The sequence below is a fragment of the Tachysurus vachellii genome, chromosome 24, assembly GCF_030014155.1.
Source record: "Tachysurus vachellii isolate PV-2020 chromosome 24, HZAU_Pvac_v1, whole genome shotgun sequence".
Classification (NCBI taxonomy): domain Eukaryota; kingdom Metazoa; phylum Chordata; class Actinopteri; order Siluriformes; family Bagridae; genus Tachysurus; species Tachysurus vachellii.
The window spans coordinates 11158815-11184980 of NC_083483.1; the positions used below are offsets into that span (position 1 = coordinate 11158815).

Sequence of the window (26166 nt, forward strand, 5' to 3'; positions counted from 1 at the left end):
AAGGAGAGAGAGAGAGAGAGAGAGAGAGAGAGAGAGAGAGAGAGAGAGAGAGAGAGAGAGAGAAGAGAATGGGAGAAATGGAAAGAAGGAGAGAGAGAGAGAGAGAGAGAGAGAGAGAGAGAGAGAGAGAGAGAGAGAGAAGAGAATGGGAGAAATGGAAAGAAGGAGAGAGAGAGAGAGAGAGAGAGAGAGAGAGAGAGAGAGAGAGAGAGAGAGAGTAAATTCGAGCAGTTTATAGTTTTGGAGCTATGGCGGTTCTACACACTGAGTTACTACACTAAAAGATCTGTTCTGAACACAGAGCCACGTGGTTCTTCCTTTAATCTGACAGGATTGGGATTATTAGCAGCAGTCAGGACTCTCATTCAGTGCCTTTATTTAAACCATTTATCAGCACTGAACATGGAAATAGACTTTGACTTTCAAAAGTGAAGAAGAGTAGCTAAGATTCATAAAAACCTGTTAGTAAAAAAACAAAAAAACAAAGCAGAAAAACAACAAGAGGGTAATGAGTAAAAAAGCAACATCATAGAGCAAAAAGAAACATAAATCAAACTCTAATTTTGTCACGTACAGAATCATACACAGTAAGACAACGTTAGAAAGAAATGTTTGAAAATGTTAGAAATGTTTTGTTTTTTGGATCCTGCAGCCTCTGTTCCTGTTATTTTATCTATCTTAAATGATTTTGGCTCTTTTTCAGGATACAAACTGAATTTTCATAAGAGTGAGTGTTATCCGGTAAACAATACCGCTCTACAACTTCAGCACCTGAATCTGCCATTCAAATTCAACTGTTCAGGCTTTAAATACCTTGGTATTACGGTGACCCGTTCCTTACCCAAACTTTTTCATGCCAATCTTGCTCCGCTTGTGGCAGACATGAGGTCGGATTTTCAGAGGTGGAGCGGTCTACCTCTGTCTTTAACGGGAAAAATCAATGCAGTTAAAATGAATGTTCTGCCCAAGTTTCTTTATTTTTTTCAGTCGCTTCCATTATTTTTACCTAAGTACTTTTTTGATTCTTTAGATCAAAAATCATTAATCTTTTCTTTGGGGTGGAAAACCTCCCAGAATCCGTAAGACTCTATTGCAGAGATGTAGGCTCAGTGGTGGGCTTGCTTTGCCCAATTTTCAAATATACTACTGGGCTGCACATATCCAGAAACTAAACTCCTGGACCAATTCAACGGAATCCACTTGGTGCAATCTGGAGCTACTGTCTTATAGATCATCCTCTGTATCAGCTCTGCTTTGCTCACCCCTTCCGGTCAAACCATCTCAATACACTGACAATCCGAACACACTTAAGATTTGGTTTCAGTTTAGGCGTCATTTTAAATTTAGGGCTCTATCAGCACTGGGCCCCTTGAATAAAAATCATTTGTTCCCCCCGTCTTTTTTAGATTCAGCTTTCTCACTATGGCACGAAAAAGGCATCAAGCAACTTTATGATTTGTATGAAGATGGCATCTTTAGAAGTTTTGCCAGCCTGTCCTTGGAGTATGGGCTGCCTTCAGCTCATTTTTTTCGATATCTCCAAGTCCGCAGCTTTGTATCTAAATGCCTTCCCAATTTTCACTCTGTACCTCCCAAGCAACCTTGGGAGAGTTTAGTCATGTTCACTCCACACCAGCGTAGTTTGATTTCCCAGATATACACTTTCATTTTATCTCTCAATAGCTGTAATATAGATAAAACCAGGACCGCTTGGGAGGAGGAGTTAGGGCTGCAGTTAGGCGCCGAACGTTGGGAGAAAGCCGTAGATAGGACACGGTCTACCACTTCCTGTGCCCGCCTCAGTCTCATTCAGTTTAAGGTTTTGTACAGAATTCATTTTTCCAAATCTAAACAGGCAAAAATCTATCCTGGGGTCGAGGACAGATGTGACAGATGTCATGCTTCCCCCTGTCATTTAAGCCATATGTTTTTTCTGTGCCCAAAATTACACGCATTCTGGACAGGTTTTTTCGGCATTATGTCCTCCATATTTGAAGTGCAATTGACGCCATGCCCACTGATCGCTATATTTGGTATTACCAATGAGTCAGTATCACTGAGTTCTGTACACAAAGATGTTTTAGCCTTCTCATCTTTGTTGGCCAGACGTTGTATACTTCTACACTGGAAAACAATAAGATGTCCCTCCATCTCTCAGTGGTTTAAGGATTTGATGTTCTTTCTTAAGTTGGAGAAAATAAAATATACACTGAGGGGTTCTACTGATACCTTTTTTTGCAAGTGGCAACCTGTTATTTCTTACTTTAGGAGACTACAGGTGTTACCTGATTAGAGTTCTAATTCAGTCAAAAATTGGACTGTATGCATAACCTTTTTTTCCGTTTCTTGTTTTAACAGGGGGATGTGGGGTGTTTGTGCGTGCGAGCGTGAGTGTGTGTGTGTCTTTGTCTGGGGGTTTGTTTTTGTTTTGGGTGGCGGGGTGGGGGTGTCTGCTTTTTGTTGTTTGAAAAGGGAAAATGGAGAATTTCTGTATACATTCTTGTATTTGTGATTGTTGATTTTTCAATAAAAAAATAAATTAAAAAAAAAAAAAAAAAAAGAAATGTTTTGTTCTTTTACTGTCCGGAAAATAATTGAGATAAAATTCAAAAAAGGTATTTTAAAGGTATTTAAAGTTAAATAAAATAAAAAACAAAAATAACTGCAGGAAAGAAGTAAATTGGAATAAGGAAATAAACTGTACAATAATGAGGATGGCTGAAAAAATTTAAATTAAATGTTGGACAAAATATGGGAAAAAAGAGAAGAATGCAAGGCAGAAAGTTACAGAAAGTTAGTCACAGTCACAAACAGTAACGTGACAGAAAAATATTTAAATGATGTTTCACATATTCCTGCTATCGATCAGCCTTGTGTTCACATTTATTTAATTTTAATTTATTTTGTACATTCTGGTTTTATTCTATTTTATTCACTAAAACAGCAATTTTTTTTTACATAATATAAAATAAAATGTCTTGTTTCACTGCACTGAAAAAAAAATTACAAATTTATATATAAAGGAAAAAAAGCCAAAAAAAAAGAAAATGTTATTCTACTGTCGACTCTCTGGTTGTAAATAAATGAAAATAAATTTTGGGTGAATAAAAAAAGTCTTAAATCGCATCAGCTGTAAAATCCCATCAATGTTACTCCTTCTGCTACATTAAAAAACACAGTCATCATTATTAAACCTCCCTGAACTTCTAGTAGCCATCTGAGTGATATTTAATAAATTAAAAAAAAAATTCTGAACATCACCCTTTTTTTCTCTCTATCCTGAACAACAACAAATAAAAATTTCTGCATCGCACTTCTGCACCGTGATTGGCTGACTGCATGAACGTAAACGTGTGTGCAGGTCTTTATAATAAAGTGGACGGTGAGTGTGTTCTAGTGGATAAACATCTCAATGATGAATTACTGTTACACTTCTATAAACAATCTTAAAATCATGATCTACTAGCAATTATGTAGATCATGATGCTGCATGCTGTCATTAATTAGTAGGAAAATACTGCCCTGATAAAATATTAAAAAAAACATTAGATAATAATAAACTTATATTAGTAAACACATCAGTATTAAATAGTATTTATTTAGAATTCTGATCATATCAGGGGTTACATCATTTCACATAGTGTTGTGTAAGTTGAACAAATTGTGTCGGTACCATCAAAAATAATCATAATTATAATGATCAGAATCTGAATATTTATAGTGATTTAACACATTACAGTTTATATATAAATATATATTCTGGTTCATATCTTCCATGAAAACGCACACTGAAGAGTTTTTATATTTTTATTCCTCTATATTATTATTATTATTATTATTATTATTAGTTATTATTATTACTACGATTATTATTATTATTATTATTATTACAATTATTATTATTACTACAATTATTTTTATTATTGTTATTATTATTATTATTATAAAACCAGTATGTTGCTCTTGTCTAATTATGATAAACCTTGTCTTTACTCTGATAATCATTCAACATGATGACGTAAACACAGCAGCAGCAGCACTTCAACAGGGTTTAGCAGTGATATTAAATACAGAATGAAGTTTATGTTAATACAGGATTCATCCTGCATTCGGCTTTTTTTTACCTCTCTTTCAACCGACTGGTAATTTATCACGGCTTACGATACTGCAGTGAGTTTTTAAAATGCTTATCTCTGATTTCTTTTTCCTACAATCCCATTCCTACAATCCAATCCAATTCTGTCAGGTTTTGTTTTTTATTTGAAATGTGAACGAAATCAAACTGAATTTGTGCTTCACAAAACTGACCTCATCATATTCAAGGAAAACTCTTTATTGTAAATCGAATTTTAATCTCTGATTATAATCATTAAGAATAGAATAGAATAGAATAGAATAGTGAAACTGAAATAAACTGAAATTGAAACTGAATTAAAATGAAATTATACACCATTCATAACAATCCTGATTTTTCAAAATCCTCCTGGCACAAATCTCATTCATGCCTTGGCAGAGGCTCACTATTTGGGATCTATCCAGAATATGAATTTGTAATAGACAGCTGTCCTTATGTGCTCTCTAAAGCATGAGTACATGAACATCCTGCTCTGAAATATCGCCTATGCTAAGAATGAGAATTTAACATTGCTAGCATTGAATATTACACTATATCATACACCCAGTTACTGATACCTGCCTAATGCTTAGCTCTTCCTCTCAAAACCACACACACACACACACACACACACACACACACACACACACACACACACACACAAACACTCACTCGCATTTGCATGTACACTAATGTAGCTAACAACATTTCTGTAAATATCTCTTTCAAAGCACATGCACTTCTTTACTGATGTCATATACACACACACAGACACACACACAAAGACTCACACTCGCTGATATGCTTTAGGACACAGTGTGACTTCCTGTTCTTTATGAGAGAAAAAACACGAACAAAACTTCACTGAACACTGAACATTATGAGGCGGCCATCTTGGATCACCGAAATCAATTTTTCCCTCAGCACAATTTACTGTCATTCTGTCTTCTCAATGTAAGGCTGGATGTGAGATGGACAATAATAATAATAATAATAATAATAATAATAATAATAATAATAATAATAACAATGCTTTGGATCTAAATGTCTAAATACAGACTGTTTTATTAACTGCTTGCTGTAATTAATTTATTTATTGTTCTATTCTTTTATATTATTTATAGCCAACATCAGCATTTTTAACCTTTATTAAGATTTATGACTTTTTAACTTAAATGTATTACTTTTAAATGTTTTAGTGTTTATTGCATGAATTATTTCCAATGTTTGTGGATACTGCTAGAATCTGTGAATTTCCCACTGGGACAAATAAAGTATTTATCCATCCATCCATCCATCCATCTATCTATGCTGATTTCTCCATTCTCCATTCTCTAACTCTGTTTTTTTTTTTTGCTCTTCTATTCATTTCAACATTAAAAGAAAGATGATAAAGGAGTGAGTGAATGTTCATAGCTGTTTTCACACAAGCGGTAACTAAGACACTACGGTGAACTAACAGGTTTCATGGGTTTTCCACAACAGAACAATTCTTAACAAAATGAGTGACGTTCTTTAACTCTGTGTGTGTGTGTGTGTGCGTGTATATGTGTGCTATTAGTTGGCATATATCAGAAGCTCATTTACCCAGCTGGCCAAAGAGACTTGACATTTTAGAAAGGCGTAAACTGACACACTCTTTTGCACACACACACACACACAAACACACACCCACACACATACACACACACTCACACAGCTATACACATACAATCTTGATTAATCTTGATTCTCAACTGACAACCACAGCATGAAGAGCACCACCCAGGATTAGTGTCCTTAATCCACTGATACCTCACAGCTTCGGATGAAACCTACACGCCTTCATTCTCTGACCATCTTTAACTCCTTTCTTTCTTACTTTCTTTCTTCCCTTCTTTCTTTCATTTTTCTCTTTCTTTCTCTGTCTTTCTTTCTTTCAATCGACTTGATATACTTGATATACTTGATATATTGATATACTTTAAACAATCCCAAACTCAATAACGCCAATAAACATTTTAGAAAAAGTATTTCAAAAGTTCATTTTATGCAAATCCAAGACTTTAATCTGCACAAACAAGATAAATAAAACTATTTACAAAGCATTTAAAGTATTGTAATTATTATAGATTTCAGAACAAATCTGATTTATTAGACTTTATGATAGAAATGCTGAAAAACAAACTTTTCTCGATATTTTACATGATACATAAAAATAAATACAATTCTACTTTAAGTATATGAACAGACAGCTCCTGGTTTAATGCTCCAAAGCCACAAAATATGACAGATTATGACAGAATTTACAGATTCTTAAACACCCACCGGCCACTTTAATAGGAACAGTTGCATTCCCGCTCCATTCAAACTAATAATCCAATCTAAAACATTAATAAACATTCGTTGCATTTTTTTATTTTTTATTTTTATATTTATCTTATTCTATTTTCATTGATTTCATGGTATTCTGTTTCTTTTTTAAATACCCCTTTTTGACCGTATTCTATTTAATATTTTGCATTATTTCTTATGTTTTTCTAAAAAGAATCAGACCATCACAAAAGCATTTCATCGCATGTCGTACCGTGTGATCAATAAGATATCAGTTTGAATTTTATATACCTTTTGAAAATAGATATATTTTAAGACTATATTCTTGATATTGAGGTTTAAGCTCAGAGATGTTTCCATTCCACCAGGTGATGACAGATATACGATAGAGCTTTAAAAAACAACCAATCAGCTGCGGGGCTTTTAAACACACGGTACAGGTACAGTACACATTGTAGGACTCTCGTACACTCCTCTTCACTAGTTTCTTTACCGTTTTATACCATTCCTTTATTTTCTCTCATTTTATTTTCTGTCTTCTCTCGTTTTTCCACAGCTCAGCCCTAGGTATGTGAGTGTAAAAGGCTCTAACGTGTTTGAAAGCTTAAGTAAATTTAAAACTGGCTCACCGTGCAAATCCAGTCCTGAAACCTGTTCATCATCCCAGGAAGAAAGGACACTCCCTCTCTGTCTATCTCTCTTTCTGAGTATCTCATCATTTCTTTCCATTTCTAATTTACACACACACACACACACACACACAGTTACCGCTTTCCATTTCCCCACCATGTATTCATGTTATGCTGATAGGGTGATAGGGTCACCCCTTTTCATACATACATGCCTATCACAAATGCTCACTTTACACTCTACACCTATACACACACACCGTATCATCAGGCATCAGGTATGGGGTTGCCATAGCAACCCAGGAGCCCTCCTTAAGCCAAACGCTTCAGGGTATAAAGCCAGTACAGGACTATGCTGAAGGACCATTGAGCATGTGATGCTGAATAGTAACATTTGTATTGCATCACGCTCAATGAGTCTCATCTCATTTATAGAAACACAAAAGCATTTAAACCAAATTAATTAAAGTGGCTAGTCAAATAGGTTGGAAACTCTAATAACTAAGCTGTGTAGAAAACACAGCGGCATATCCAGACACAGGAACAGTTTCTTTCCCCAGGTAATCACCCTGATCAACAACTCACCATAATTATATTCACTGCTTCATATCTATAAGTACTGCATTATCAGAACCGTCAGTCATCAAATCATCTGTATATAATGCACACATTACTGCTGCTGTATATTGTACAAAAACATGATATTGCACAAAATTGTTATTTTCACACCCACACTTTATGTTCAGTCATATTCTATATTCATATTTAATACTCATTCTTGTATTGTACAGTATTGTACCTTATTGTCTGCATTATCTTGTATAGTTTGTATAGTATAGTGTTATTTATGTCTGTACATTTGAGAGTCACAAACAGCTGGAACCAAATTCCTTGTGTGTGTCAACACACTTGGCCAATAAACCTGATTCTGATTCTATTACAAAAAAAATAATGCATGCTTTAGCAATGGATTATTTTCCTATAACAGCATGCACCCAAGTGTCCACCCAAGTGTCCTGTTATCCCAAAAACAACTAACCAATTAGAATTTGTTTTTCATGAATATGTCATGATTTATAACCGTTTGCATTTGTAACATTTAATGCTGTGAAATGTCTGTGGGACGAATTACAGGAAACCCCCGAAACCACAAAAAAATCTCGATTCTGAAAACTGTGCCAGGAAAAAACGTCTGACTTTTACAAATCATTGACGCTGGAGACTCCTTCCATAAATAAATAAACATCTCTATACGTGTCTCTTTGTTTAATACAAATAGAAATCCATATGATCGAAATGTTACTACAGAAACCTTCACAGACGGTTCATTCAGATCCAGGCACCTTACAGAAAATGAAGCAGCACCTTCCTCCTCGTCATTGACGTTGATCTCCACTACTCCAATGTAATGCAAACAAAAAAATAAAAATAAAATGTGCCACTTTTAGAAGCACGAGGTTTACATGTGCTTAAACAATATGCTGCTGAGTGAGAGGGAGCAACGGGAGACGAGAGAACGGTGTGCCTATAAGTGCTTATGCTATAAGTGTTTAGGCTGCTACGCTATCGTTCATATCATCTATGGAAAATGATTCACAGTGGAAATGTGAAGGCTTTAAAGCAGAGACAACTACATATGGCATTCAGCCTTGACCATCAGCGAGTAAAGGAGATATGCAGGAGAAAGGAGCGTTGCAGACGGTGCTTTATATTGGACACAAAGACAGGGCTCTAATAAATACGGTGAGCCCTACAAAGAATATGTTTGTATAAAAAAAGCAAACCCATATATTGGTATTGCAATTTAAAAATGAATAAAAAACATAGCTTTTCTGAAGCACTGTGGGTTTCATCAGTTGTTTTAAAAATGCTAAAACTGCTTATTTTATTTTTAGTAAATACAGCAATACTGCAAAAATGATAACAACAACTAGCAACAAAGCTCCATTCCTAACAAATATCAACACTCCTGTCCTGAAGACTTGAAATTAATCAAATCAACTGAATAGAATCGTATGAACTGAATTATGAATCGTATGAACTGAATTGAATCGTATGAACTGTATTATGAATCGTATGAACTGAATTGTAAATCGCATGATCTGAAGTGAATCGTATGAACTTAATTATGAATTATATGAACTAAATTGAATCGTATGACCTAAAGTAAATCATATGAACGGAAGTGAATCATACTGAATCACGGAATAAAATTGTAACTGAATTATGAATCGTATGACCTGAATTGAATCATATGGACTGAATTATGAATTCTATGACCTGAAATGAATCCTATGAACTAAATTATGATTCGTATGACCTAAAGTGAATCATATGAACTGAAGTGAATCGTATTGACTGAATTATGAATTGTATGACGTCAAGTAAACTGTATGAAATTAAATAAATTGTATGAACTGATCTGTAAATGAAAGTGTATTGAATTGGGTTTTTGTATTATATCGTATACTAGGAGATAAGATGTGTATTGTATCATCCTGAAGAGGATCTTGATATACTTTTTTACTTATATATCATGTCTCATTAAATTATTTTGGCCACTCGTTCCACCCTGAGCACTCATAGCTATGAAAACTAGTTAAAAGTACAGACTGAAATGTCTCACAGTAAAGTACACACACACACACACACACACACACACACAGTACAAGAGGTATGTTTAAATTTCTGAAAGTGAAAGAGTTAGACCACTAAGAAAGAAACAAGCCCAGTTGTCTTATTACACACAACTCAGTTCACACTCAACAGAAACCTGTCCAGTTGACAATATGTGTGTGTGTGTGTGTTTATGTGTGTGGTGATGATGCATGGACATTCAGGAAGGTGGAAAAATACCAACTATTACTTTTTTACTGTATCGCCCCATTGTGATAATTGCTAAAACTCACACATCAGTAACATTAAAACCTTATCACATTATATAGCTGCAAAGTTAAACACTTATGAACAAGATTAAACAGCTGCCCTTTGACTACAAGTGTGAGTGGGTTGTGCGTGAACAGATTTCTCTGCACACATAAGTGTATCAACGTTTTTGTCTGTACTGTTTACACACACAATACACACATGATGGACTGAGGCTCGGGATAAAAAGTACCGGAGTTTACCTTTAAGTTTGTGTACAACAGTTTAGTTCAGATCTGATCTGAGATTGATCCCCGCTTGCGTGTGTGCGCACGCGTGTGTGTGTGTCTGTGTGTGTGTAGCACACATCTGCTGTTCTCACTGGCAATTCTACATACACCATGTGCTCAGTGACAGAATTCCAACGAATCAGATGACACGAGATGACGGGACCAGAGTCTCATTCACACCACCAGTCCAATATGGCTGCATTTGGTTACACACACACACGCACGCACACACACACGCACACACACACGCACGCACGCACACACACACATGCATGCACACATACGCGCGCGCGCACACACACACAACTGTCCTGTGTCTATCCCAACACTGTTAATCCTTCTTTAGGAAGAAAACCTCAGGTAAAAAGCACATCCTTATGTTCACATCAGTGGGGACACAATCAGATAGATTTTCTGGCATGATGCTGAAAAATCTTCTGAAACTGTTCCAAGAGTTTTTCACCAATAAAGAACTAACAGGGCCGTAATGTAATGTTAAAAAAAAAAAAAAAGATCTGGGTTACAAACAAAGACTCAAATGGAATTAAGAAACCAGGGACCCACTGATGATGGAGCTTGGGTGGAGAAAAGAGAGAGATCATTTCATTGCCATGGCAGCAATTCAAGCACTCTAAGGCTATTTGCATAAGCAATATTAATAAAAACACACACACACACACACACACACACACACACCACACACGAAGATTGAAAGGTTTTGAAGATAACTGGGAAAGAAGCTGCAAAAACAGCATGATAACATTGAGATGTATGTAAGGGTTTGAAATAAATAATGTTTAACTGATACACCATGTTGTTGTGTATCATATAACAATTACAACGACATGGAATAATGTCACAATTAAACCCATAGCAACAAGCACATTTCAGGATGTTTTTCTAAATAAATGTTTCATTCCTTCTCCTGTTCCTTCATTAATGCTCTAGTGCATGTTGTGTGTGTCCTGACGCACGGCTCGTATCGTGAACACGACTATTTAACTGTCAATTAAAGCTTCCTCTCGGTGTTCATAATGACTCAGAAAGCAGTCAGAGGACAGATCTGTTACCTTGAGCAGCGTCCTTGTCTACAACAATAACTCTGTGCTATCTTTAGATGCTCGACGCCAAGAGTTGAAACTTTACCTATAAGCCAGAACTTTTGTTTTGTTTCATTAATAAAACTGAGTTGTACTTGACAAATTCTTCATTTACACACACCTGTGATGCACAGCGATAATTAATTTATACACCAGGAATTAATCCAATAAAACCGTTACAATTAAACCATTGTTTTGTCCATGAATACAGTAATTTTTGTCCTTTATGTTGCTTGGCAACCAGAGCTCACTATTGAGACTACATTGTGTGGCGTTAGAATTGTTTAGTGCACTTATAATTCATAATCAATTTAATAACATTTCAAAATTTTAGCATATCGTATTTTCAAGCATCTTAAATAAAAGCAAGAAGGCTGTGTGTCACAATGATTTAATCAAGCAAGTCATGACATGATGTGAATTTTTTTTGGAAAGTTTGTTTGGCTAATCGATTGTGTAAGTTTGTTTGGCTAATCGATTGTGTAAGTTTGTTTGGCTAATCGAATGTTCTGATTTTTGCAAAGAAAAAAAACAGTGTGTTCTCTGTTGTGTGTATGTGTGTGTGACTTTAACGTGTAGAGATGCTTAGCGACATGATTTTGAATGATTTCTGAAAACAAGACGATAACAACTGAAGCGGGTTTCGCCGTGCCACGTGCTTGTGTGTTGGTCGGGCTGTGAGAGCGGTGGAAAATAGCATGAGCAGGCTTTTAAGAAGGCGCCGGCGTGGTGTAGGTGGGACAGCAAAGAGAGCAAGTGACGGGCTCTGGGTGCGCACCACACACCACGTGCCATCTGGCAACCCGCTGTCAGAGTAAACGGCACAGTCAGACAGAGCTGAGCTGCTTGGACCGGGTCCACTGAACACAGCGGCACAGTGTGGCTCATGTCTCTCTCTCTCTGTAAAACAGCTTATACAATGTCTCTCTCTACCAAGCTGACTGTTTCTTAACACGGCTTATCAACTGCCACTGCCCCTGTCGCTCTCTCTCCAGATCAGACTTCCATATAATAGTTTCTCTGCTGTCTCTCTCGCATTCTTTCTACCGATCTCTCTCGATCTCTCTCTCTCTCTCAAGTTTTTCAATAAAAACCGAACTATAAAACCTTCATTTCAAAAACGGAAATATCCTTGACAAAAGACTTTGCCACACACACACACACACGCAGTATTTTCCTGGTGTATGAAAACAGCGAGAGGGACAAAGAACACGTCAGTCAGCAATGTGATGATTTTACAGCAAAGAGTCGAAAATTTTAAATAGCCTATATTGAGAGAGCTGAAAAAGCTTGAGAAAGCTGCTGCTCAGTCGAATAAAGAGTTAGAAAAAATGGATGATTATGAACAGAGGCATTGTCACATTAATCTTTTCTTTTAATTAGATTATCCCTACTAGTTAAATTAGAAAAGACTGAGTTTAAGAGGCGCGTGTGGTTTTTAGTTGATCTAATATTACACTAGCTTGTGTACTAACATAGTTTACTAACAATTGGGGAGGATTAAGCGAATCCTGCTGCTTTAGGACTTTTCCCCAGAAAAAAAAAGGACTTGTTTTCTTTTTACGCCACCAGATGCATATTGATAAATAAAAATAAACTGCAATCAGATATCAGAGAACTCAGAGAATCTGAGAGGCCACGTGTCTGAATGGACACGACGCCCCCCGTTAACGACTAGCTGCGTGTCTTGGTAACGATTCTGTCACCCGCTCTGGTTTAAAGTCACATTTCTGATTTCAGTGCTCTGCATAAGGGAGTTACAATTAAATCAAACCAAAGCTCAAATGAAAGCACTAAAGCAAAGCGATTGACTACACAGATAAATTAAATCCAGCCAAGTGTGTGTGGCTAATAAAATCCAAATAAATATTTTAAAAAATAGCAAAAAACTACCAGAATGGAATAAAATGACTTCTTTAAGCTACAAGATGAAAAATGAAACCTTACAGCAAACAACAACCACAACAATTTGTGTTGTTTTTTTATATAGTCACAATCACAAACCTCCCTTTAGAATTAGCTTGAATTCACAGTTCAACAAACTATATAATAATAAAACACTTATACATAGACACACCAAAATAAACAGCTCTGCTTAAGTGTAAAACATTCCTCAAACCTTTCTAATTCCACAACTACTAAATATTTTTTTTGTCTGACGAAGCCATCGTTGACTAATTGCACAATTATTTCCTGGTTTCGGTGACAATAACAAAGTAAATTCCTGGGATAAAAAGTTTGGAGAATCACACGACTCACGTGTATCGTTCCTCTATAGCCACAACAGCGTTAACTGAATTAACGTGTAACCCTGATATTTTTTTAAAATAATCTGATATATTCCCAGTGTAAACAAACCCTGAGGTGAACGAACAACCTTCTCATCGCAACGTACATGGAGCAAAGTTTTTTAAATCATTAAATAAATACTAAATAAATCTGTTTGGAATTCTTTATTAATTACTGACACGTAAGACTAAAATCTGCCCTCAGTTAAAATACAATTTAACGTTATTTACCTGTTACATAAACGTTCAAATGAATCACCTAAGCATCAATGAATCGTTTAATCGATATAGATTTAACTCTTATTATAATATATTACATTAAAAATAAATGCCAATATTATTACTATATTATTATAGATATATATTTTTTAACTGATTTATAAATATGTAGAAATACATGCATACACACACATATAGATGTATATTTGAGCTTTATGACATTTCCATTATTCCTATTATATTCTATTTATTATTTATATTAAGAAATCAGAATTTAGCCTTTATTTTTAACTATGTATAAATAGCACTAGGTGATTTAAGATAAAATCCTGAATCATTCAGCTTTTAGCCAGAAAAATGACCACATTAACGTTAATATTTCACTTTATTTATCAAGTGAAACCGTTTCAACTCGATTTGGTCGAGCAGCAGTAAACGTATCACGTATAACACGTGATTTTCCAGGTTTTTTTCTGCTTTTATATTGTTGTCGTCTTGATGTCTGATATCCCTTTTGTGAAAGCTGTGTGTGTGGGAAGACAAACTATACTTAAACAAATCGGTTTAATATCGCTTTAGGTTCATGAGAACACTTGAACAGCCTGTGGTAATTAAACGTTACGTACACTGCGTATTCTTTGTGCTCGGTTTGCGTAGCCTCCATACAGAAAGCTGTAAACTACGTAAAGAACGTCGCTGCCTAAACAACATGGAGTCCCTGCTGTGTTCATATGCATCGCCTTCCTTCTCTCTCTAAACCACTATAGACCGTTTTTTTACATGAGAAACGATTCCTGACACTCAAGATATCTGTTTGCTGTCGCATACACACTCTAATGACAGACATTTATCGCAAATATGGCCCTTTTTCGCTTGGTATATTAATTTTTGCTTCATAATGCTAGCTTTCCGAGGACTGATTTGGCTCTGCTTCAGGAACTTCTCGGCTTTGGCCCTAATGATTTTCGAGAAAATGGCAACCCTTTCTCTGTATGTCTTTCAACGGTCATATTTATCTACTACGGTGTGTAACTTAGTGTGTAATCACTACAGAAAAGCGACGGCACAACGTGTAGGCCTCAGTTAAGGCCACGCAGACACACGCATACGTTTAAACCCTCGTATCTAGCCTACTGAATAGTATGTAGCCTATAGCAACCTATGCTAACACTGTTGATACTGTTTAGTAGGCTGAGCGGTTTTGGACGTCGTCGTCATGGCAATCCAAACGTTCTGTTTACGTACGAGGTTTTCCATAGGGCGAGCGCGCACGCGAGGAATGTAAAGGTGGTCACGTGGTACAGTTCAAGCTGCAGTGTTGTTGTTGTGTGTGTGTGTGTGTGTGTGTGTGTGTATATATATATATATATATATATATATATATATATATATATATATATATATATATATATATATAAACAGAAAGGTCAAAGTAGCAGGTTTCTTTTGGAAATTATATATATATATATATATATATATATATATATATATATATTTATTTATTTATTTATTTATTTTTAAATTGTTAAAACATCTCAAGTTACAGACACAAGAAGCTTAATGCTGAACAAAGCAAAGCAGCTTTGTTTAGGGTAACTTTTGCATAATGCATAACACCTCAGTATAAACAGTTGTGTAGATTGTAGTGAAAGATGGCTACTTGCACAGGAAGTGTTGTAAGTAGCAGTAGCTTATAGCCTATGTGGTTCAACCCTAAACAATGTAACCTAAGTTACGATGCCTTATAAGCTGTTTAAGCACTTTTTTTTTTTACAACATGCATGAAAAGAAAACACCGTAAACTACATTTTCCACGTTACATAATGGCAGCATTTTGGACACGCACGTGAAGGAACAGGGCGCTCGCGCACACAATGAAGACGAGCACCTAATCATAAGGAATAATCGAATAACGTTAAGAAATTGACTTTACCTTAATTTCTTGGGGACGGAATAATCAACCTCGATCACCTTTCCGTGTAACTCCGCTTTCCCTAAAAGAGGAAAAAAAACAATAATGCAATTAAATGAAAAGAATAAAAAATGCATACACGTGATTTAACGTATTCACGTCAATAAATAATAATAATAATAAAAAAGCATGCATGTCATTTACGCGTTTAAATTCAACGTGAAAAACAAAGACGTGAGGATGAACAGATAAGGCAAAAAAAAAATAATATTAATAAATTCATGAATGAGATACACAGTAAAGGTTATACTGTGAGTGAGACTGTAGGAAAACAAGCACAATAAGCTATAATCAAGGATAAAGGAGTTAAAACAGAAAGCACCTATAAATAAATGGGCCACGCTTTGCTTCACATAGGCGTTCATTCTCTGCCTGTGCATGAAGGAAGCATGAAGTGTACAAGTACATCATGTTATACTAAATCTAACAGCCTGTTAACATGAATAAATTAAATAAAATAATAGACTTGATAGGTTTGGTGACAGCTTTAAACAGGATATGAGGATTTTTTGTTTTGTTTTGTGAGTTTTTGAATTTTTTTTTTGCCCTTGTACAGAAGTGCACAGGGTTCATATAGATGGGCCTACAATAAGCAGCACGCCGCTCACTTTGACACTCGCCCTCGACGCCCATCATAAAACCTCACCGTCGGTTTCTCACCGCTTTCCGTCACTTGGACATCACCTATGACCAGGCCACCTCGTAGAAACCTAGCTGAGCGTTAGGGCTACGATTCCGTACCATGTCTGGGGTTGTTTTCTCCGCGAGGTCGCTTCAGAAAATTCGCGACAAAAAATGACCGAAAAAATAACAGCGATGCCACATCCAGGCACGCGGCTTTACTCTGTACAGCAACACGACACACACACATACACACACAAAAAAAAGCAACTGGACCTAATATACAACCCTGGTCTCGTGCCCTCAGGTCTGGGTGTTTAATCCTGAGACGATTGAAGTGAACTTGTGTACATCATGTCAGATTTGAACACATAAGCCTGAGGATAGCTGCTTCTGGACCAGCAAGCATTCTATACTCGTGTGTGTGTGTTTATATATATGTGTGTGTGTGTGTATATATGTATATAAATATATATATATATATATTTGTGTATGTGTGTGTGTGTATGTATATGCATATGTATAGATATAGAATTAGATATAAATACAGATGTGCGTGTGTGTGTGTGTGTGTGTGTGTTTAAAGTACATTTTCTCTTCATGTCCAAACTAAAGCTAAAAAATTGGTGAAGGTATTCAGGTGTCAGCTTTTTTTTTTTTTTTTTTTTAATTTAAATAGTAATAATAATGAAATTTTAAAAAAGGACAACTGGACGCTTACCTGATAGTGTTTCGATCGCTTTTATGGCCCACTTTTGGTCAGGAAAATCCACGAACGCGTAACCGGACTTCAGTAAGACGGTTCGGTCGCTGACGGGCAGCTCGCGCTCGCAGAACAGCCGCTTCAGGTCGTCCACTGTGACCGAGGGACTCAGGTTCCCCACGTACAGTTTATTCATGATCCAAACACGGAACGGAAATTAACAGCAGCAGCAACAACAACAGGAAAAAAAAAGGAAAGAAAGAAAGAAAGAAAAACACGCACCGCACGCACGCACTCACTTACTCACTCACTCACGCACGCGCGCATACACACTCACATTCACACACACTCTCACATTCACTCTCTCTCTCTCTCTCTCTCTCTCTCTCTCTCTCTCTCTCTCTCTCTTTCTCACACACACACACACACACACACACGCGCCCGTGTGGAGGTGCGACAGAACAAATCCGGAGGTGCGACAGATGGAAATGAAATTATAAAATAATCAGTTTGTTCCGGTGTGGCATCAACTTCTCTCTCTGTCTGAATCACTTGACTAAAAGGTTTTTTTTTTTTTTTATAAGGAAAAAAAAAAGAAAGCAATGTCCCAACGTCACCGCCTAAGCACCGCCTATTGGATAAAAAGCTCGCGCGCCGAGAATGAGATGCCTTTCTATTACAGTCATTCAATCAGACCCGACCTGCAGAGCCACAATAAAACACAGCAGGAAGAAGACCAGTGTGTGAGACACGCCTCTAACACACCTGGATCCGAGAGCAAAGCTCATCAAAACAAAGCAAAACAAACAAAAAAACACACAAACAGAACTGCTACCATGGTAACCAGGTTTGTTGCTTCCATACTGATATGCTTTGTTTTATTGGTACTAAAGACAATAGTGACACACACACACACACACACACACACAAAACTGATTTATTTTGTAAAGATGCCCTTTAAACATCAAAAAACTTCAAAACTTTAAACTTCAAAAAAAAAAAAACATGTCCTGGCAATTCATCGTGCTGGAGGTGAACATAATTGCTAAATAAATAAATATAGTACATACATACATACACACATACACACATACATACATACATACACACACACAAACATAAAAACATACACATACACACACATACATGCATACATACATACATAGAAACCTACAACCAATTAATTTTTTTATGGTGGACTGAGATTTCTTTTTAACATTAACTGGAAAGTGCATCATAGTAATGCACATCATAGCATATCACGTATTAGGTCATACATTCTAGGTAGTGTAGGAAAGAAAAGCTTTATGCCAAGATGCCTTGTGTACAGACCTACATTGGAGCACCAACCTCGCTTAGTAGCTTACAGAAATGTAGCAGGAAGAAAAAAGTGTGTTTGTAGACACATCTCTTCTAAAGTTGGCTCTGATAATGGCAGCATAAGTGTGTGTGTGTGTGTGTGTGTTAATTCCTGGTCTTCCCAGTGTGATTAGTATAGGACTAACATGACATGAAATGTTAATTCAAATTTAGTAAGGTAATAAAGAACTATTTAGTTCAAAACCCAGAAACAGCACATTTGAGCCATGTAAGATATTTTAGTGCAGGCCACAGCTATGCACAAATACACATTGATGTAGGCTTATGGTTCTTCTTTATTTCTGTAAGAATAACATACCAGGAATAAGTGTCATTTGATACGCCGATTTTTTAATTTTTTAAAACACAGCGGCTTACCAAACTTCCTAAATCTGCTACCCATAAACTGCATCCAAATACTATTATATACTATTATTATACTTTAACTTAATTTGCCCATACCATAAGGTACCAGAGTACCAAGAAGTACCATCTCCATCCTTTCATGGAAAGTTAATGCAATTTTACAGCTGAAAGGCAAAATCTAAAAACAAGTGCAAATTAAAAATTATGTATATTGATTATGTATATTTTTCCTCCCAGTGGTTCCAGACTTTTTATTGACTGTATTAACCTCCCTGGGATGACTGATAAATGATTCCTGGTACTAGTTTGAGTTGATTTCAGTCATCTGCTATTCTACAAACTTGAGAAAGACATTGCTGTGATTGTAGGAACAGTAGTTGTATCCTAACATTTTCATTAATGAACTACTGATTAGATCTCATGAGGTCAATGCTCCTGACCAATCCACGAGAAAGGAAGAGGACAAAGATGTAAAATACTGTTTATTTCTTGGATATTGACAACATATGCATTTACATCTGATTTCAGGATTTTGACTAGGACGTAATGATGTATTGCAACATAACACACCCTCAAGCTAAACATCAAACAAGGCCTGTAGCCAGTCTAACACAAGTAGAAGATGCACAGCTCATCATAAAGACTTAAATCAAACATGCATGGCATTTAAAATACAAAAAACAAAAAACATCAAAACTTAAAACTCAGATTCTTCATCCACGAGCACAGAATCCCCCCCTCTGTTCATCAGGTGCAGTACCTCCGGCTCCCTCAGTAGCGCCCTGTAAATGTAGAGAGAAACATTAAGATAAAACCCTTGGACAAATTTCCAGCAGTGACAGAGACGTGAGGAAAATACACACGTCTTAAGTCACATGTTTTCAAGATTAGAGAAGTCACCACTGATAATCAGCTCTAGAATATTTACCGCATTCTTTCCCTTGCTAAGGGTGACAACTTAAAATTGTTACACACTTGTCTTTGTAATAAAATAAATAAAATTAAGTGTCCGTAGTGTGTGATTGCGTGAGTGAATGAGAGTGTGTGTGTGCCCTGCGATGGGTTGGCACTCTGTCCAGGGTGTATCCTGCCTTGATGCCCGATGACGCCTGAGATGTGACCCCGTGACCCGAGGTAGTTCGGATAAGCGGTAGAAGATGAGTGAGTGAATGAATAAAATTAAAGTTTCCACACTTGTGGTACATACTTGGGGAGTAGGAACGCGAGCGGGACCGGGATCTGTATCCTCCACGACCGTAGTAGGGTGAAGGAGACCTGCGCCTACATGAAAGCAGACTTTAAAAGGTCAGCACATGACTTGGTATATTATATAATCCACAAGTAAAACAATAAGGAATTTAAAACAAGTCTGTGTCTGCATTATCATCTTTTGGATGATTACTTGCAAAGACGTGCTCAAACTATATAAAGCCTTTTGCTGCTCTGCGTAAAAACTGAAGAAGCAGTTGATTGTCATGGCAACCTTGTTTTACTTGTTTACCGAATAACAGAACTGACATTAAAGAGTAAAAAACAACAAGACATGCACAATCTGGTATTTTTTATTTTTTTTTTTAGAATATTTTGTTTTAAAAATGTTTAATATTAATCATGGCATAAAGCAATATCTTAATTATTTATAACCAGAAAAAGCAGGTGCGTGAACTCTTGTGTTGGTCCTTTTACAGAGAGCTAACAGGGTAACAGCCTCCTTCATGATTCATGATCACACTGATTCATCAATACTTTTTATATACAAGCAGTCTGAGTGAAATACACTATATGGCCATAATTATGTGGACACCTATCCATCACAGCGATATGTGCTTTCTGAACATTAAGGTGTAGCTCCCATTTGCCATCATATTATCCTCTACTCTACTGGGGAGGTCCTTCCTCGAAATGTGAGCATAGCCATGTGGATGTGTGCATTCTGCCTGGAGTACATTAATGAGGCCAGGTGAGCTGGCTTGGGTGCAGTTTATGTTCCAATTCATCTACTAGGGTTGAGGTCAGGGCTCTGTGGAGGATTATAAAGTTCTTCCAATCAAACCTTAAACCATGTTTTCAAAGCTTGCTTTGGTGCACAGGAGTAGTGTCACGCTGATACATTTTTTTGGAGTCTCTTAGCTCCAGCCTTAAATTAGAAATTGTAAATCTATAGCATACAAAGAAATCTATACAACAGTTATGAAGTTTGTGGTAATAGATTGGGGAAGAACCTCATAAGGGTGTAATGGCCAGGTGTCCACAAACTTATGGCCATATAGTGCCTTACATTTATAGGGTCAAAAATGATCCAGCCTGAACAGGGCTTCAGTTATAGTCAATTACCTAACTTATTTTCTCACACTGTACCAAGATCAAGAACAGTTGTAATGCCCTGCTGATGCACTCACACACCTGTAGGATTTGTAGTATTCTCGATCATCGTAACGGTCATATCCTCGATCGTAGCCACGGTCATAACCCCGATCATAATAATCTCTGGAGCGGCTGGAGGACGTACTCTGTCTTCCTCCTCCACCACCACCTCCTCCACTGCCACCTCCTCCTCCTCCACCACCACCACTGTTTGCACATGAAAAAAGGAGAAAGCAGAGGATCAATATGGGTGAAAATTCACTCACCTATGAAACGCCCCTTTAAAAAAAAAACACCAAAAAACAAAAACACAAAAACAAAGATGTCCACATTTATGGATGTCAAATTAATGTAACCACTCACAATAATCAGTGTAAAGAATCTCTCTTTAAATTAGTTTACAGCAGTACTGTATGTAGATCAATATACATTAATATACAGCTGTGTTATTTGAGATGTATATAAAACTGACCCTACAAGATCACTCATGCCATCAACTAACGTACTCGATACATGCTACTCGGTATATTCTGCAGTACTGCAATTTCGCTCAGACATTGTATGACTGAAGCTCTCTATAGTAGAAGAGCACCAATAGCTACTCTGGTGTTTTTATGAGCTATAAATGGTCTCCCAGTGCAAACGCGCTTTCATGAAGGTGTCGACGCACCCCTCTACCGCTCCTCACAACTTTGCACGTCAAACCAGCCATAGTAATAAATGTCATTACAACATGAAAACGACAACTTACAAGACACAACGATCATAGCGATAATGTCAGAGCACGAGGGTTGTTTGAATGCAACGGTTTCTCTCTATTTTTTATATAAAAATTGCTGTTCACCCCAGACAGCAGAGTACTGAACAGTAAAAATAGAGATGATGTCATTACTGCTGAAGAAATTGCCTCTTATGACACAGATAAATTGAGGATCCTGTCCTAGATCAGTGAGAAACACGTAATGTACACTCACTAGGTGGGCCGTCCCATGTAAATTCCAGGTGTGGGGGTGTGTGGTCTCTTAGTAATGGAAAAGTCCACTCTGATACGCCGTCCATCCAGCTCCATGCCATTAGCTTGCTCTTTAGCCTGAAAATGTAAACATTTTAGAAAACTAAAATTTTAGAAAACTATTTAGAGTAACAGACAAGAAGCTGTTGCAGCTGTTGTAACAAAAGAACATAATAGAACAAAGCAGCTCCTCCTCTAGAATCCACACACCTCCTTGGAGTCCTCTTCATTCTCAAAGTAGACAAAGGCGAAGCCTCTCGAGCGGCGAGATTGCTGGTCATAAACAATGGTGACGCTGGCCAGGGGGCCATATTTGGAGAACACCTCTCTCAGGTCTCGCTCTGTGGTGTACAGGCTCAGGCCGAACACACCCAGGCAACAGTTAGGGTCAGGGTTTGCCTACAAGACAAAAGCAAAGAAGAACCGAAATTTTATAACTGCACCAAGAGCATTCAAATGAAGACAATTAAAAACCCCTTTAAACAGGTCTGAGATCTGCTTCTCCACAAATAAGGTTAATATCTAATATTTAATATCAGTTAAAAGCACATGCTGGCATTAGTAATTTTTTTTTTACCACCACAATTATATCTGCATACTGTTTTTAATCCACCAAACACTTTTTGCTATAAGAGGACTTTAATCCTTGGAGAGTGTCTACATGTAATTATGCTTTTGGGATTCACTCACTGGATGTGGGAGACAGGAGGTTCTTACCCGGTTGCCAACATGCCGTCTGCGATTGGACATGGGTGAGTGGCTTCGACTGCGCCTGTACTCTCGGCTGTACGACCGGCTACGAGAGTGGCGCCTTCGAGAGCGTGAGCGAGAATGGCGACGTCGAGAGCTCCTGTGTGAACGGGACCTGTGTGGTAAGGGTAAAAAAAAGGACGTGTTTAAAAGCTCAGGTTATCGTTTGATAGAAATGTATACCTTAATTTTTCATGGAGGAGTTAAAATGAATATATAATTCTTGGTCTTTATGTTCAAGGGGGTATAGAATACATAAACAGTTAAATGAACAATTCTGCTCAACTTTTTTTTTTTTGCCCCTACTGTCACAACAGAGTTCAGTAGGTGTAAAGAAAGATCATTACCTGGACCTGGACTTTGACCTGGACCTGGACCGAGATTTGGATCGGGAGCGAGAGCGGTGAGAACCATCCTTAGATCTTCCTGGTGAATTGCTGGTCGACTTCACAGAGCCTCTGGGACTCACACTCCGAGAGCGGGACTCCTGCACAAATCCAAACCAAATGAGCACAAAAGAAACAGAGCAAGAACTTCCCATGCATCAAGTTATGACCCCAGACCTCTTATTTGCTAGTCATGTTGAAAAACAGACTTGTTAATGCTGGAGTTGGTTTTAAATCCATTGCATCATGAAAGAATTTTTTTTTTAATGTTTTTTTAAACAAAACACTGACTAACATTAGGATATCGTTTACAATGCGTTGTCTTTATGACAGAAAGAGTAGCATGCAAACTTTAATGAAAGAGAGTTGATATTCAGACAAAAACAGACTAATGCACATTACTTAGCCCTCTTTCATCTTATCCACACGAACACTTCTGAGATTAACTTCATAACTTCAACCAACATTCTGTTCTTCTTTCTTCAGTTTCTTATTCTGACTTCTGTACTTCATCTTCAACCATTCATTGCTTCCAAAGTGACAACACTCTACATGAGGGGAACTTCTCAGAACTTCTGGCCACACAGAATTAGCATGCACTCGCAAAATTCAGCCTCATTTAAACAACATTCGACTTCGGCCACCTTTTTCATTCTTCCCATCTTAACCTTAATAGGAAAAACAAGAAAAGGGTAAAGTCTGTGTAGTAGGCATGTGGGTGAAAATGTAACATCAGATAAGAAAAAAAAAAGTCAATTGAGAGATGATTATAGGCCAATACACAAAGTTTACAAATTAAATGTTACACTAGCTAAAAAATATTTAGAAATGCTATAGCAGATCAAACGAGTCACTTATCTAAACAGAGATAAATTATTTTAACCCAAGTTATATGTTGGACCACCCAATTTACCTCTGATTAAAGGAAAAATCCACCATGAATATTCAAAAGGCATATTTATCTTGCAAAAATAATAAAAAAAAAAGGTTATGTAAGTTTAAACAATCCATCAAGATGTCTATATTTAACACAGCCCTATCTATTGAGATTTAGTCCTGGATTCTTATCTACCAAATGAGTGTGATATAGAACTGCTTTAGACCTTTAGTCTGTCTCTCAGCTCCTCACACCAGCGTCTTCTCCTGGGCTAATACTTCCCTTGACACTACGGTTCTCTTCCCTTCATAGATTGCTAATCAGCTGAACAGAGTCTTGGCTGTGACTGTTGGATTTAGAAGTTGGCTTCTAAACATTTGAGGCCAGTATTTCCTGCTTCCAGAACTTGTACACTAATTGCTGTTAGATTGTGAAAGAAAAAAAAAAGTAATTGCTAAAGACATGGCAGATCTTTCAATACAATTATATACTGTGTTTCAGAGGGTATTTTTCCTTTAACCTTTTGACCCAAGATAAATTAAGATTGTCCACCATTTTGGATTGACCAGAAAAACAAATTCAGCGCTGTTACTTTTACAAACACAGGATTTCCTCATTTATAAATGACACTAGAGTAAAAAGATATTTCCTGTTGCTTCCCACAGTCCCTTTATCATCAATAAGTCGGCTACAAAAAAAACAAAACAAAAAAACAATAATAATCTGATCAAATAAAAAGAGCTAAATTAGGGTTTACATGCCTTTTTTAATTCGGATTTTCAGACACGTTTCTTTCTTTTATTTAGATATTAAATCCAGGTTAAATTGTAACCTTTAAACGGCGCAACCACGTGTTTGTCATTTGGAAGAAAAAAAATATTTTAGCTGATAAATAGTCACTAAAAAAGACAACTAAAATGTTGTTAATTTTTTTTTATTGTTTATACACAGCATTTACGTGATATTATCTGTAATATTCTGTATTAACGCAGACGGAGTTGGCTTCATGACGGATATTAAACCACCGTCTGTTCCCTACATAGTGCACAAAAAATGGCTTCCACACCTAAATCTCATGCTCTCGGTTGTAGTCGAATTAGAAGTTGGTGTTTAGCCAATTAAGTTTGCGCCACAAGCGGCCTGCGTCGTGCTTTACATCTCACAATATAAACTAGCTATGCTAAGCTAACCTATGCTAAGCTAACCTATGCTAAGCTAACCTATGCTAAGCTAACCTATGCTAAGCTACATCGCTAGGCCTCGGCGCGGTGATGGATATTAGCGATAACATCTAAATATAGAACAGCGACGCGTTAGATGATGAAATAATAAGCAGCGAATTATAAAATAAAATAAATATCCTTATCTAGCAGCCATTTAACGTAGCTAACTAGCTCGCTCGCTAAACACACTAAAGCATTTCACAATAGATTGCGTTTGTTAGCTAGCAGCATTAGCAGCATTACGCTAGCAATTATTTTTAACGCAGTTTCCCTGAACACGACGTTTTTAAAGTGTTTTTTTATCGAAAAAAACACATTATCCTTACGTACTTTCACCACAAACTCCTTCTCGTTGTCGCTCATGGCGGATCTGTATCTGTAAATGAACAAGCAGAGAAAATTTAATATAATCTCCTCTCGCTACAAACCGAACAGCCAGCTAGCTGTATGCCGAGGCTCCACCGTCTGCGCGCGCACGCTATAATCGCGGCACATGCATTTCGCTGATTGGACAATACATGTCGTTTGGTACATGTTGAGCCAATCAGCGCGCAGAAGGCGGGTTTATCTGGAGAAAGACATGATGGCGGCTTTTATTATTCACACTGACATCTACTGGTTAGGCGTGTAGTTACACACAGGGCACGTTATAGATACTCTGTCTATACGTCACTGATTCTTTCTTTCTTTCTTTCTTTCTTTCTTTCTTTCTTTC

At 36.9% G+C, this 26166-nt stretch overlaps 2 protein-coding genes across 2 annotated transcripts in view; both read right to left on the reverse strand.

Moving 5' to 3' along the window:
- igf2bp2b (insulin-like growth factor 2 mRNA binding protein 2b) overlaps positions 1 to 17593 on the reverse strand; it is a 51077-nt gene extending 33484 nt beyond the window's left edge. The window contains exons 1-2 of the mRNA XM_060860020.1: positions 17133 to 17593; positions 15752 to 15812 (exon numbers count right to left, since the gene is read on the reverse strand). Of these exons, the coding sequence (XP_060716003.1) occupies positions 15752 to 15812; positions 17133 to 17310 (239 nt within the window). The 5' untranslated portion in view covers positions 17311 to 17593. The remainder of the gene's footprint in view (positions 1 to 15751; positions 15813 to 17132) is intronic.
- Positions 17594 to 19308: 1715 nt separating this feature from the next.
- LOC132839647 (transformer-2 protein homolog alpha-like) lies at positions 19309 to 23743 on the reverse strand. The gene is given in 8 exon segments (XM_060860736.1): positions 19309 to 19621; positions 20047 to 20120; positions 21243 to 21410; positions 22178 to 22293; positions 22426 to 22614; positions 22933 to 23080; positions 23313 to 23458; positions 23460 to 23743. Coding segments are annotated over 8 exon segments (903 nt in total). The 5' UTR covers positions 23511 to 23743; the 3' UTR covers positions 19309 to 19610.
- Between the last annotated feature and the right edge of the window lie 2423 nt (positions 23744 to 26166).